A 12,331-nucleotide genomic window follows, 5' to 3' on the forward strand; every position below is an offset into this window, starting at 1 on the left:
TGTGTGTGTGTGTGTGTGTGTGTGTGTGTGTGTGTGTGTGTGTGTGTATGCTAAGTGTCTGAGGTCAGATCTGAATTCAGGTCCTCCTGACTCCAGGGCTGGTGCTCTACTCACTGCCCACCTAGCCACCCCCAGACTTTGTTTTTTAAAGGTGACCAAGGGTCATAGCCAATCTTCCATCAGTCAATAGCAACTGCCTTCCAATTCAATCAAAGAACTTTCCCCCTAGCACTTAATATAGGGAGGCAGGGCATATACACTCTTTCACATTTAGTTTGACACCTCACCATCTACCTATATAGAGTCCAACTCCAGTCCTTTTCCCACACACACGTACATAGAATAAAGCAAGAAGGAAACCAGACCAGATACTTCTCTACAAAGACGTTGGCCTTCAACCAGCCATCCCCCATTTCCCTGCCAGATCTTTGGTGCGACTGATGAGGGAGGGAGAATCCTGATCCATATACCCCTAAGGGTTGTGGAGAAGGAGTTGTGGAGGAGTGTTGGCTTCCTGTCTTGGTATCATGAGCTTAAACAAGAGAAGGCAGGAAATAGGATCAATATTTACTTCCATTCCTACTTTCACCCTCTGGCTGAAAGAAATCAACTTCTCCTCCCATCAGAATATGATTCCCAGTAGATGTCAGCCTCAGCATCGCTGGATCTTTTCCCCTCATGGGTCCTGGCCACCATCTCTGTGACAGGCTCTAAAATTCTCCCAGATGTGACAGAAGTGCTGGTTATGATGTCATCCACACCTTTCTGTGTCACCCATGGCCACTAGGGTCTGTCTCCCAGAAGCCCAGATCATAAGGACAGAGGAAGCAGGACAGGAAATGCAAAGGGGGGTGGTGAAGGATAAATGGTGCCCTTTTCCCAGTCTGTATTCATAGAAGAACAAAATGAACAGTTCATCCCTTTGTCACTACCACCCTGTAATGGTAATGGGAATTTGAAGATTTTCTCTGGCCCTTAATAAGCCTAAGGGAATTTGAAGATCTTCCCTGATCCAGGCACAGTCTGGAGAACCTTGTTGTTGATAAATGAATCCTAGCTTTTGGTGACCACTGTTCCCTTTTATCTAAATGTTCACAGATCATCCCTTTACTCATGAGTTGTAGGATTTTGGTAGGAATTGGAAGTCAGGTCATTGGACTACAGTTTGAAAAGACTCCCTTTTACCCATTAGACCATTTCCTTCAGTTCTTTTCTCATTCTTTGCTCTTTTTCAAAGATCCTGAGCAAGACTCAACAATCACTTCTGATAGTTCTTTATAGCACTTTGTGATGTAGTCTGGCTTGGCCTGGTGAACTCAACTCATTGAGGTAATCTATATGCTCTTAATACACTGGGTTTCAATTCCACTTTTCCCAATGCAAGTGTCACTGTCCCTGGTTAAGAAAATAGAAGCAAGTGAGGTTGGGCAGCTAGTGGCACCATATTGGATGGAGTGCCAAGACTGGAGAAAGAAGATTCATTTTCCTGAGTTCACATCTGACTTCAGACTTACTAGCTTAAACTCTTTGCCTCAGTTTTCTCATGTGTCAAATGAGCTGGAGAAGTAAATGGCAAACCACGAACTCCAATATCTTTGCCAAGAAAGCCCCAAGTGGGATCACGAAGAGTCAGATACAACTGGAATACTGAACAGCAAAAGTTCTACCTTCTCTCATCTACTCATAGAATATTGTCCTCCTGCCCACCCTGAGCAGCACTGACTTAGCCCGGGTCCTGGTCAATGCCCATTGCACTGACTTGTCTGGGGGGTGATGACTGTCTCGCCATTGTTTCCCATTTAGAGGTAGGGGACCAGGTTGCTACCAGTCTCACCCTCTGCCCCCAGGGCGTGCTGAAGCTGGTCCTGAGCAACTCCCTGGGGATTCCTTCCAGGGCAGTAAGGGGCTTGAGGATGCCCTCAGAGACACTTTGTCTTCTTCATCCTAGGCGCTACGTGCTGAAGCTGTCCGATGACATTGGCAACTTTGGGGAGGTGCGGTTACCCTTGCTGGGGTGCCTCGGAGTCTCCTGGGTGGTCGTCTTCCTCTGCCTCATCCGTGGTGTCAAGTCCTCAGGGAAAGCAAGTACACTCGCCCCTTCCCCTCCCCTCCTGGGATTGAAGGGGCTCCCCTAACCAGAGAAGGCCAGAGTGGGTGGGGGTGGGGAAAGGTCAGGGTCATGAAATGTGGGGGAATGAATGGGGTGGGGACAGGGGAAGCAAGGGAACATGGGAAGGGCTCAGCCTTTGGGAATATCTGTCCAGGAGGAGATAGGGTCTGAGTCAACACCCCTCCCTGCTGCCCCCTCTCCAGGTAGTCTACTTCACAGCCACATTTCCCTATGTGGTGCTGACCATTCTGTTTGTTCGAGGGGTCACCTTGGAAGGCGCCTTCACGGGCATTATGTACTACCTGACGCCACAATGGGACAAGATCCTGGAGGCCAAGGTGAGCGTCTGTCTGGGCACTTGGGAGCTGGAGGGAGGAGGAGGAGTTGTCTTCTGCCCTGCTTGCCCCAGCTGACCACAGGCCCTCCTCCCCAACCCTCACAGGTGTGGGGAGATGCCGCCTCCCAGATCTTCTACTCCCTGGGCTGTGCTTGGGGAGGCCTCATCACCATGGCTTCATACAACAAGTTCCACAACAACTGTTACAGGTGAACCTCAAAATTTGTTCCTTTCGCCTTCTGAGTGTCCCCACCCCTGACTCCACACCAGGCCCTCAAGGTGCCAGAGTGACCTCTCCCAGCCCCACTTCTGCTTCTCAGTCTCAGCTACACAGAGCTGACAGACCATCAGAGCCAGAGATCCCACCCCCAGCCCAGATCCCCAGAGGCCAGAATCTGGGCCTGCAAAGGACAAGGGAATGAGGGGGAGAGAGGCAGGTGGAAAGTCCTGGGAAAGCTGCGGTGGGGTTGGCCCATAGGCTTAGGGAGGATTCAGGGAACCCAAGGCTCCTTCTCCCCAGGCCCAGGGTGGGGCTGGGGGGTGGAGCCCGCAGTGAGATTGCTTCTGGACCCTTAGTCTCCAAGGCTGAGCCTGGCTCTTCTTGGTCCTCCCAGGGATAGCATCATCATCAGCATCACGAACTGTGCCACCAGCGTCTATGCAGGCTTTGTCATCTTCTCCATCCTCGGCTTCATGGCAAACCACTTGGGTGTGGACGTGTCCCAAGTGGCTGACCATGGCCCAGGCTTGGCCTTTGTGGCCTACCCAGAAGCCCTCACCCTGCTGCCCATCTCCCCGCTCTGGTCTCTGCTGTTCTTCTTCATGCTTATCCTGCTGGGACTGGGCACTCAGGTATGAGGGGCAGAGCAGAGATACCTGGGATGGGAAGGGGCTGGGCACTCAGGTCGAAAGGTCAGCCCCCAGTCCGCACATCTCCATCTACCTAATGGCTCCTCAAACTGGGTGTCCCATAGACATCTTAGACTCAACAGATCCAAAACTGAACTCATTATCCCCACCCTCTAAAACATCCCCCTTCCAAACTTCCCTGTTACTCTTAAGGATCCTACCACACTCCCACCTTGTTGTCATCCTCCAGCCCTAACTCTCACCCCCAGAGCCAGTCTGTGGCCAAGGCCTGTCATTTCTCCCTTTGCAGTCTCTCCCAAACACAACCCCTTCTCTTCTCTGACACTGTTGTCCTCCTGGTGCAGACCCTCATTACTTCCCTCCTGGACTATTGCAGATAGCCTGGGGTGGGGTCTCCCTGCCACAAGGCTCTCCCTGATCTAGTCCGTTCTCAACCCAGCTGTCAAACTGACTTTCCTAAAATTCAGGTCTGACCATGTCACCCCCATATTCAGTAAACTCCTGTAGCTTCCTGTCACCTCCAGGATCAAATTTAAAGCCGTCCCTAACCTGGCCCCTTCCCATCTTTTCAGTCTTCTTGTACCTTGCTCCCCCCACCATTACTCCAGGATCCAGTGAGACTGGCCTCCTTGCTGGTCCTAAGACAAGACCCCCATCTCCTGCCTCCGGGCATCTTCCCTGGCTGTCTGCCGTGCCTGGAATCTCCCTGTCCTCATCTCTGCCTCCCGTTCTCCACCTCCTGCCTTCCTACTTTCACATCTCAGCTAAAATCCCCCTTTCTCCAAGATACTTTTCTGATTCCCCTTCATTCTCACGCACTCCCACAGAGGTTACCTCCAGCTTATCGTGCCATAGCTACAGAGTTAGCACTTTGTCTCCCCGTTTGACTGTGAGCTCCTTGAAAGCAGGGGCTGTCTTTTGCCTTTGTTTGTGTCTGCAGCACTTAGCAGTGTGCACGGCACATAGTAGGCCCTTAATAAGTGCTTGCTGATTGTTTGATGTTACATCCCCTCAGTTCTGCCTTCTGGAGACGCTAGTGACTGCAGTTGTGGATGAAGTAGGGAACGAATGGATCCTGAAAAAGAAAACCTATGTCACTCTGGCCGTGGCCATCGCTGGGTTCTTGCTTGGGGTCCCCCTGACCAGCCAGGTGGGCACACAGGCAGCAGGGGGCTGGATAGGGTGGTGCCTTCTGGTGGGTCATAGCGCATTGCCTGCCCTGCAGGCACGTACTTGGGCATCAGGGTTGGGTGGGGCAGGTGGGGCGGCCCTGGCAAGCAGTGCCCTCCAGTGGCTCACAGGCTTTTGCTGTCCTGGTGGGCACACAGGCAGCAGCAGGGGGATAGGCAGGTAGGTAGTGCCATCTCACGGTTCACATGGCTTCTGCCCAACAGGCGGGCATCTACTGGCTGCTGCTGATGGACAACTATGCCGCCAGCTTCTCCCTGGTCGTCATTTCCTGCATCATGTGTGTGACCATCATGTACATTTACGGTAGGTGTCCAGGCCAACCCTCCCCGACCCTCCCAGAGACTCTCCAGATGGGCATGGCCTCTGAGGACTTCTCTCCCCAGGACACCGGAACTACTTCCAGGACATCCAGATGATGCTCGGCTTCCCGCCCCCTCTCTTCTTCCAGATGTGCTGGCGTTTCGTCTCCCCAGCTATCATCTTTGTAAGTGCCCTTCTCCCCCCTCCCTCCCCCAAACCCTGCCAGCCCAAGGACCAGTCCCTCCTTCTTTGGGTTTAATCATCCAGAAATAAGCCTCTTGGAGGGCCTCAGCAGCTAGCCACCAAGCAGCAGGAGTTGTAGTTACCAGAGTCAAGGACATGATTAACTTCCCAGGATGTAGGGATGGTCCTGGCCTAACCAGACCAGGTAAAAGCCTGGTCTTCAGTGCAGACAAACCAATCAGACAAATATAGGCATAGAGGCAGCTGCTGGGGTAGAGGGAGAGTAGTGTTGCTTGTCCATAAGCTCAGTACTACCAAGAGCTTGTCCTAGCTCCTCAGATGACACTGGAAACAGAATCACAGAATCGACAAGGGGAAGACCCCTCAGGGCCATCCCATCTGACTTGTACCCAAAATGAAGCGCTACCATAAAGGTGGGCATCCAGTCTCTACCTGAAGCCCCCAGGGAGGGGGTCCCCTACCACCTCTCAAGGCAGCCAGTCCACACTGGGGCAGCTCTTACTATTGGGAGGTTTGTCTGACTCTGCACCCCTCCCTCAGTGCTCCTGGTTCTGCCCTCTGGGGCCAGGCAGGCCAAGGCTGACTCCTCCTCTTCCTCTTCCTCATGACGACAGCCCTTCAAATACCTGACCATAGATCTTGGGTCTATCCTGAACCTTCTGTTCTCTGATGGCCTTTCATCATCCCAAATGCCCTTCCTCTAAAATAAGATGCCCAGAACTTAACCCAGTAGCCCAGGTGGGATCTGGCTGGGGCCAGAGACAAAGGGACACCCAAGTTGATAGCAGTTTTCTGGGCTGCCATGTCATGCTCTCACTCATTGGGAGCTTGACAATGGCTAAGACCCCCAAATCTTTTTTAAGCTGACTGCTGCATAAGCTTATTCCACATTCATCTTGAATTAATGAAATTGAACCCAAAGTTTTACATTCATCCTGATTAAATTTCATTTTGTGCATTCAGTCTAATGTCCTTGGCCACCAAGGTCTTTTGGGCTCCCAGCTCTTTCCTCCAATGTGTTAGCTGTCCCTCCCCACTCTGGGTCATCTTCAAGACTGATGAGCATGCCTCCTCACCAATGTCTTTTGTCCCAGTCATTGATCAGAATGTTCAACAGCACAGGACCAAGTAGATTGCTGAGGAACTCCTCTGGAGACCCGACAAGTTAACATTGTGTTATTAACTATATTATTAATGAGGTTGGCCATTCAGCTAGTTCTGAATTCACCCATTTGTACTATTTCCTTCTTCTCCAAAAGAACACCAGAGATACTTTTTTTTACTGAGTGCTTGTTGGGTAACCTATATCTGCAGCCACCCTCTGATTTACCAATTTAGTGAATATAAGAAAAAAAAAAGGATTAAGGGGAGCCCAGCCTGGTCCCTCCTGGCTCTTTGCTATCACTGCCTTCTTTCCACCGTTTCTCTAAATCAGTGGCTTTCTTGGTTAGCCCATCCCACTGTTGTCTCGCACTGACCTCCCAGGCCCAAAATTCTTTTTCAGACAATGATAACCCTAGCCCCTCCCCCCATCATGTACTTGGGAAGCTGGTTTGTGAACCCAAATTTACAAAATGGTCTCTTGAATAATATGTTGTTGAGGCTTCCCAGGAATCCAAGTCAAGCCCCCTGCCCTCTAGTTTGCAGACTTAGTTCTCTACCCTTCTTTGAAAATCGGGACCATGTTTGTCCTTTTCCAATCCTGTAGCACCCCTCCCATTTTCAAAGCTCATTCCAACATCATTGACCATAGCTCAGCCATCCCCTTTCAGAACCAGAGGAAGGATGTCATTCACCTGGGCTTGAATTCATCTGGGGAGCTGTCTTACTGTTCCCTTGGGCAGCCACTCCATTTCGATCATTTTCGCTCCACCCTCTCTGGTCCAGTGGTCATTCTTTTTGACAGAGAGACAGAGGCAATATCAGATCCTCTGGGCCTGGCCCCTTCACTATTGTTGCAGGAGTTTTCCAGCCTGAGTTCCACAAGAGCCCAAGGACAATCTCACTGACCATAAGGTCACAGAGACTGGAGATCAAAAAATGAGCCACCAAACTAAAAAGAAAATAATTAGTGTGCTAAGGTAGAGTGCTTGGGCTAGGAGCAGCTTCAGTCTCTGAGGGTACAGATTAGGTTATTATAGCTTTTAAGGCTTGGTTAGAGTCCAGAGCCAGTGGGAGGCATTCCCCAGCAGAAAGGGAATGGGAAAGGGGAATGCGAAAGCCTGGGAGTCACAGGAGCTGAGTAAGACCAGGTGGGATCTTCCCATAGGGAAATGAATTTCTTCATAGTTAGTCATCCCTAAGATAGCAGAAGCCTCCTTCAAGACAGAATTAGTCTGACTGATTAGTATCAGAAAGAAGAGAATAAAGTACAGGCTGAAAGTCTCCCACTGACACAACCCACAGCCTGGTGTTTTGGGCTTTGGACATTTCTTTATGTAGGGAAATGTTTCTCCAACCTTCCAGTACTGATTCATGTCCATCCTCTTTCTCTGCTGTCATCAGCTCTCATTGTCCCATCCTACCCCGGCTGGGGTCCTAGCCCTCTGCTGACCCCCCTCTTTCCCTTAAAAATCCAAAAAAGGTCATACTTTTGGTTGATTGCCCTTAAGTTTCCACTCATTCTGAGCTTTGAATCCTTTAACAGCCTCTTATGTTTGTCCTCTATTACCTACCCTTGCTTCTGTCTTGTGTACGTCTCTGTTTTCAGTCCCACTTGGCTGGGATCCTTATTGGTCTCTTCGGATGGCTCTCATTTACCTCCTCATTGGGATTGTTTCTCTTTAGGTCTTCAGAGACTCTTAAGAGATTAAGAATTAAGTCCTCCACTCTTCTGAGGAGCAGCATATGTCTCCATGATTGAAGTCCCCCATCACTACTATGTTATGTCTTTGTCTCTCTGCCAGGCTTGAGGTCTGTTTCCTGAACTTTTCATCCGTGTCTTTCTGCACAGGTGGTCTGCAGTATTTGAACATCAACATTGTTTCTATTTCAGCTGTAGTAGATCTTAACCACATTCTCACCATGGCCCCATCCTCCTCATGTGAGTGCTGGATTTCTTCACATGAGAATTTTCTTCAGGAGTATTTCATTGTCCTTCCCCTCCCCTCATGGCCTGGAGCATGTACTTGAACTCTTTCTCCTCTTCTGGGAGACAAGCCTGATTTTTTATCAGAGAGCAGTCACTTGTCCTCCATCCACAGTAAGGAAAATTCTTCACACTTAATAAAAGACACTGCAAAATTCTTCCCACTGCCCACACTACTGGAAATGAAATCCCCAGTGCTGGCTCTTTGGATTGTTTGTAGGTTATTATGATTTCCTTCGTGTCACCTGGATTTGTTTGTTTTTACAAATCACAGGTTCATGATTTTATCTTAGGGAGCTCCCAGAGAGGAAACTCTCTCCTCCTCTATAACTTAAAGTCTTAAAGGGCTGCATCAAGGTGCTTTGAGAAGTCAGGTGACTTGGCTGTGGGTGCCAGCAGCAGGAGGGATGTGAACCTGGGTGTTCCTGACCTGGAAGTTGGTCTTCTCTCTGCTATAGCAGGCTGTCTCTCAGCTGTACCCACTTAACATCTTGATAGCCAGCCCCTTCCTCCCTTTCCCTTCTCTCACTAAGCTGTTATTCAGAGCAGTCTTTGGGAAGCTTCCAGCTCCCTAATAGTGGGTGCAGAATCACAGACCCTCAGAACATAGAAGGCCAGGGAGACATTGGATCTAATCTGAATGAGAATTCCCAATAGCAGCTTCTGAGGCCTTTCCTCATTTGGACGCCCTGTTTTGAGGAAGTTCTCTTCATATTAAGTGTCAAGTGAAAGCTTTCTAACACCTCCCCAACCCTTGTCCCTGGTTCTGCCCTCTGGGGCTAAGCAGCACAAAGCTCCTCCCTTCTTCCCCGGACAGCCCTTCCAGATCACTGGTGCCCATCCTCCCTGCAAATCTTCTTTTCCTACCACAAAATACCCCCACTTCCTTTAACCAATCCTTACACGGCATGGGTGCTCTCCAGAAGACCAATGCCAAAGTTGCCCAGATATCAAGCATAATATTCCATAGTAGGGTCTAGTAGGATTTTTGCCTTCCTAAAAGGCAAAAGGGGGCACTAGGCAGCTAGTGGGCACTACAGTGGATAGAACACCCGACTCTGGAGTCAGGAAGAACTAAGTGCAAATCCCACTTTAGCCACTTACTAGAGCTATGTGGCCCTGGGTAAGCCATCTAACTCCTCTAAGCCTCAGTTTCCTTATCTTTAAAATGGGCATGATTATAAGGGCACCTGCCTCCCAGGGTTGTTGAGAGGATCAACTGAGATAATATATGTAATGAAGTTTCCAAAACTGCATTCAATTCTGGGAAGCTGTGTACTCATACTGAGCTTGCAGACAACCAGACCCCTAGATCATTTTCAAACGAACCATTGCCTAGACACAGCTCCCTCATTTTGTGCTAAGCCTGCTTGTTTGTATCCAGGTGTAAGGCTTTACATTTATTCCTTACATTTATTCCTATTCAATTTCATCTAATGAGGTCCAGCCTGCCCAAAAGCCTTTGGGAACCTGACTCTGTCATCCAGTGTCAACTCCCCTCCCAGATCTAGGGGTCAGCTGCCAAGTGGATGTGCATGCCATCAATGCTTTTTTCTAAATCACTGATCAAAATGTTAAACCACATAGGGCCCAGCACAGATCCCCAGGGAACTCCACTGGAGACCTCTCTCTGAGCTGATATCAAACCATTAGAGACTCCCCCTTGAGTCCAGCCATTTCAGCAATTACAAATCTCTCTGACTGTTCTGTCCCCTAATATACATCCCTACACCTTTTCCTCAAGAATAATAGGAGATACTTTATCCATTTTCCAAGATCTAGGTAAAACTATATTTTTTACAGGACTCCTTTAATGTGCCAGCTTAGTCACCCTGTCCAAAAAAAGTGGGGGGGAAGGTGGTGAGTCTATAAGGACCTGTTTTTTTTTTTTTAAGCAGTCGGGATTAAGTAACTTGCTCGAGGTTACACGGCCAGGTGTTTCTGGGTGTGGTGCTAAGTGTCCGAGCCTGGGATTCGATCTCCAGGTCTTCTCAACACTGGAGCTGGTGCTCTTACTCGCTGAGCCGCCTGGCCACCCCTAAGCAATGGGGGTTAAGTAACTTGCTCAAGGTTACACAGCCAGTTATTATTTCTGGGTGTGGTGCTGAGTATCTGAGCCCAGGATTCTATCTCCAGGTCATCCTGGACACTGGAGCCGGTGCTCTCACTCGCTGAGCCGCCTGGCCGCCCCTAAGCAGTCGGGGTTAAGTAACTTGCTCGAGGTCACACGGCCGGGTGTTTCTGGGTGGGTGCTGAGCGTCTGAGCCCGGGATTCGATCCCCAGGTCGTCCCAACACTGGAGCCGGTGCTCTCACTCGCTGAGCCGCCTGGCCGCCCCTAAGCAGTCGGGGTTAAGTAACTTGCTCGAGGTTACACGGCCGGGTGTTTCTGGGTGGGTGCTGAGCGTCTGAGCCCGGATTCGATCCCAGGTCGTCCCATCAGGACCTGTTCTTGATGAAGTCAGGGTGCTCCTTGTAGTCATTGCTCCCCTTTCTAAATGCTCATTAACTATCCCTTTGATAATATGCTCTAAAATCCAGCCAAAAACAAAAAATCAATTTCATCGGTCTACAGTTTGAAAACTCTGGGTTCTTCCTTTTTTAAAGAATTTAGAGCCTCTGCCTTTTCTCCAGGCCTGTGGAACTCTCCCCACTGTGCACAAGCTTACATCAGAGATCACAATAGCAGCATGGGAATCATAGCTTCTGGCTTTTATTCTACTGGTCCAGAGCCATGGAGCAGCTATTTCTCTGCTTGTTGTTCCCAAAGGATCATGTGGAGTCTCTCAGGTGTTTCTGTTATAGTATCTGTGTCTTATCTCATACGCTATCTGGTGAGGCATTATTTGTTCAGCAGTTTTCATGTGGTTTCTCTCTTGTGGTTTCTCTAATGTGGTGTCCTTGGTGTGCTGACTTTTTGTGTGGTGTCTCTGGAATGGTATGTGGTGCGTCATCTCTGCTTTGGTGTCTCTTATGTTCTTTTTCATATGATGACAAATAATAATAACAATAATAGTTAATATTTATATAGCACTCTAAAGTTTGCAGAGGGCTTTACAAATATTATCTCATTTAATATTCATAACAAACCTGGAAGGTAAGTCAGATCTTCCTGACTCTAAGGCCAGCCCCCTAGCCCCCATACCACCTAAGCACATGGCAGTTGGTCTCTTCTATGCCCTCTCTCACGTGGTGTCTCTTGGGTGGCATCTCTGGCATGATGCCCCATGCAGTATCTCTCATGTTGTATCTCTGGTGTGGTGTTTACTGTGGCATCTCATGGTATCTCTCTGCCTTGGTATCTCCAGTGTGCTGGCTCTGATGTGTCATCTCCCACGTGGTGTTTCTGGTGTACCATCTCTTGCGTGGGGTCTTTCCTGTCTGTCTCTTGGGTAATTGGCACTTGCCTTGGGTAGTTTCTGCTTTCTCCTCAGTGGCCTCTTTGAGGGACCATCCCATCTGTATTGTGTGGGAAGCTGCGTAAGTGAGGAGTGTTTCTGATTGTTCAGCATTGTTCCTTCTTTCAGAAATCCTGCAAACCAGTTTTTCAATACTTTAAAAACCGAGTCACCTCCAGAAGGAATTTTTGTCTGAGTGTGCTTCTTCTTATGGCCATTCCACTTCTTCAGAGTGATGCTGCCAAAGCCATCAGAGTCCAGATGTGGTGGTACTGACATAGGTCATCCTCCTTCTCTCTCGATTCTCCTCCCACTTGTCCAACCATTGGTTCTCATTCTCCTTTACTGGATCACTGCCCATCCTCCATCCCTTTAGTCTGGGTTTGACTTTTGGGGTTCTGACATCTTTGGTCTTATCAGCTCCATGGATTCAGTACTACCTCTGCCTACATGACTCAGCTCCAACCTGTTGCCCAAATTCAGGCTTTACACTGTCAGCAGTTTGTTGGATAGCTCCTGTTAAATATGCCTTACAGGCAGCTGAAGGCACAGTGGATAGAGAACTAGACCTGGAGACAAGAAGGACCAGAGTTCAAATCCTGCCTAAGATACTCACTAGTTCTGTGACCCTGAGCAAATCACTTCACCTCTATCTGACTCAGTTTCCTCATCTATAAATTGGGGATAATAATGACACTTTATCTTACAGGATTATTGTGAGAATAAAATGAGATACCTCTAAAAAACATTCTGTAAACCTTAAAGAGCTATATGTTGTTGTTATTCAGTCATTTTTGGTCATGTCATGATCCCATTTGGGGTTTTCTTGGCACA

At 49.0% G+C, this 12,331-nt stretch overlaps 1 protein-coding gene across 3 annotated transcripts in view; it reads left to right on the forward strand.

Moving 5' to 3' along the window:
* The window catches only part of LOC138165056 (sodium- and chloride-dependent glycine transporter 1-like), a 53,556-nt gene that overhangs the window by 32,155 nt on the left and 9,070 nt on the right, over positions 1 to 12,331 (forward strand). For all 3 annotated transcript variants that reach the window (XM_069093163.1, XM_069093165.1, XM_069093164.1), the window contains 7 exons: positions 1,949 to 2,085; positions 2,318 to 2,448; positions 2,553 to 2,656; positions 3,062 to 3,299; positions 4,333 to 4,467; positions 4,712 to 4,811; positions 4,892 to 4,992. In XM_069093163.1, coding sequence (XP_068949264.1) covers positions 1,949 to 2,085; positions 2,318 to 2,448; positions 2,553 to 2,656; positions 3,062 to 3,299; positions 4,333 to 4,467; positions 4,712 to 4,811; positions 4,892 to 4,992 — 946 coding nt within the window. The remainder of the gene's footprint in view (positions 1 to 1,948; positions 2,086 to 2,317; positions 2,449 to 2,552; positions 2,657 to 3,061; positions 3,300 to 4,332; positions 4,468 to 4,711; positions 4,812 to 4,891; positions 4,993 to 12,331) is intronic.

The sequence above is a fragment of the Petaurus breviceps genome, unplaced genomic scaffold (genome assembly GCF_028583685.1).
Source record: "Petaurus breviceps papuanus isolate PSGF00001 unplaced genomic scaffold, PetGlider_PUasm1.0 207, whole genome shotgun sequence".
In the NCBI taxonomy this organism is placed as follows: Eukaryota; Metazoa; Chordata; class Mammalia; order Diprotodontia; family Petauridae; genus Petaurus; species Petaurus breviceps.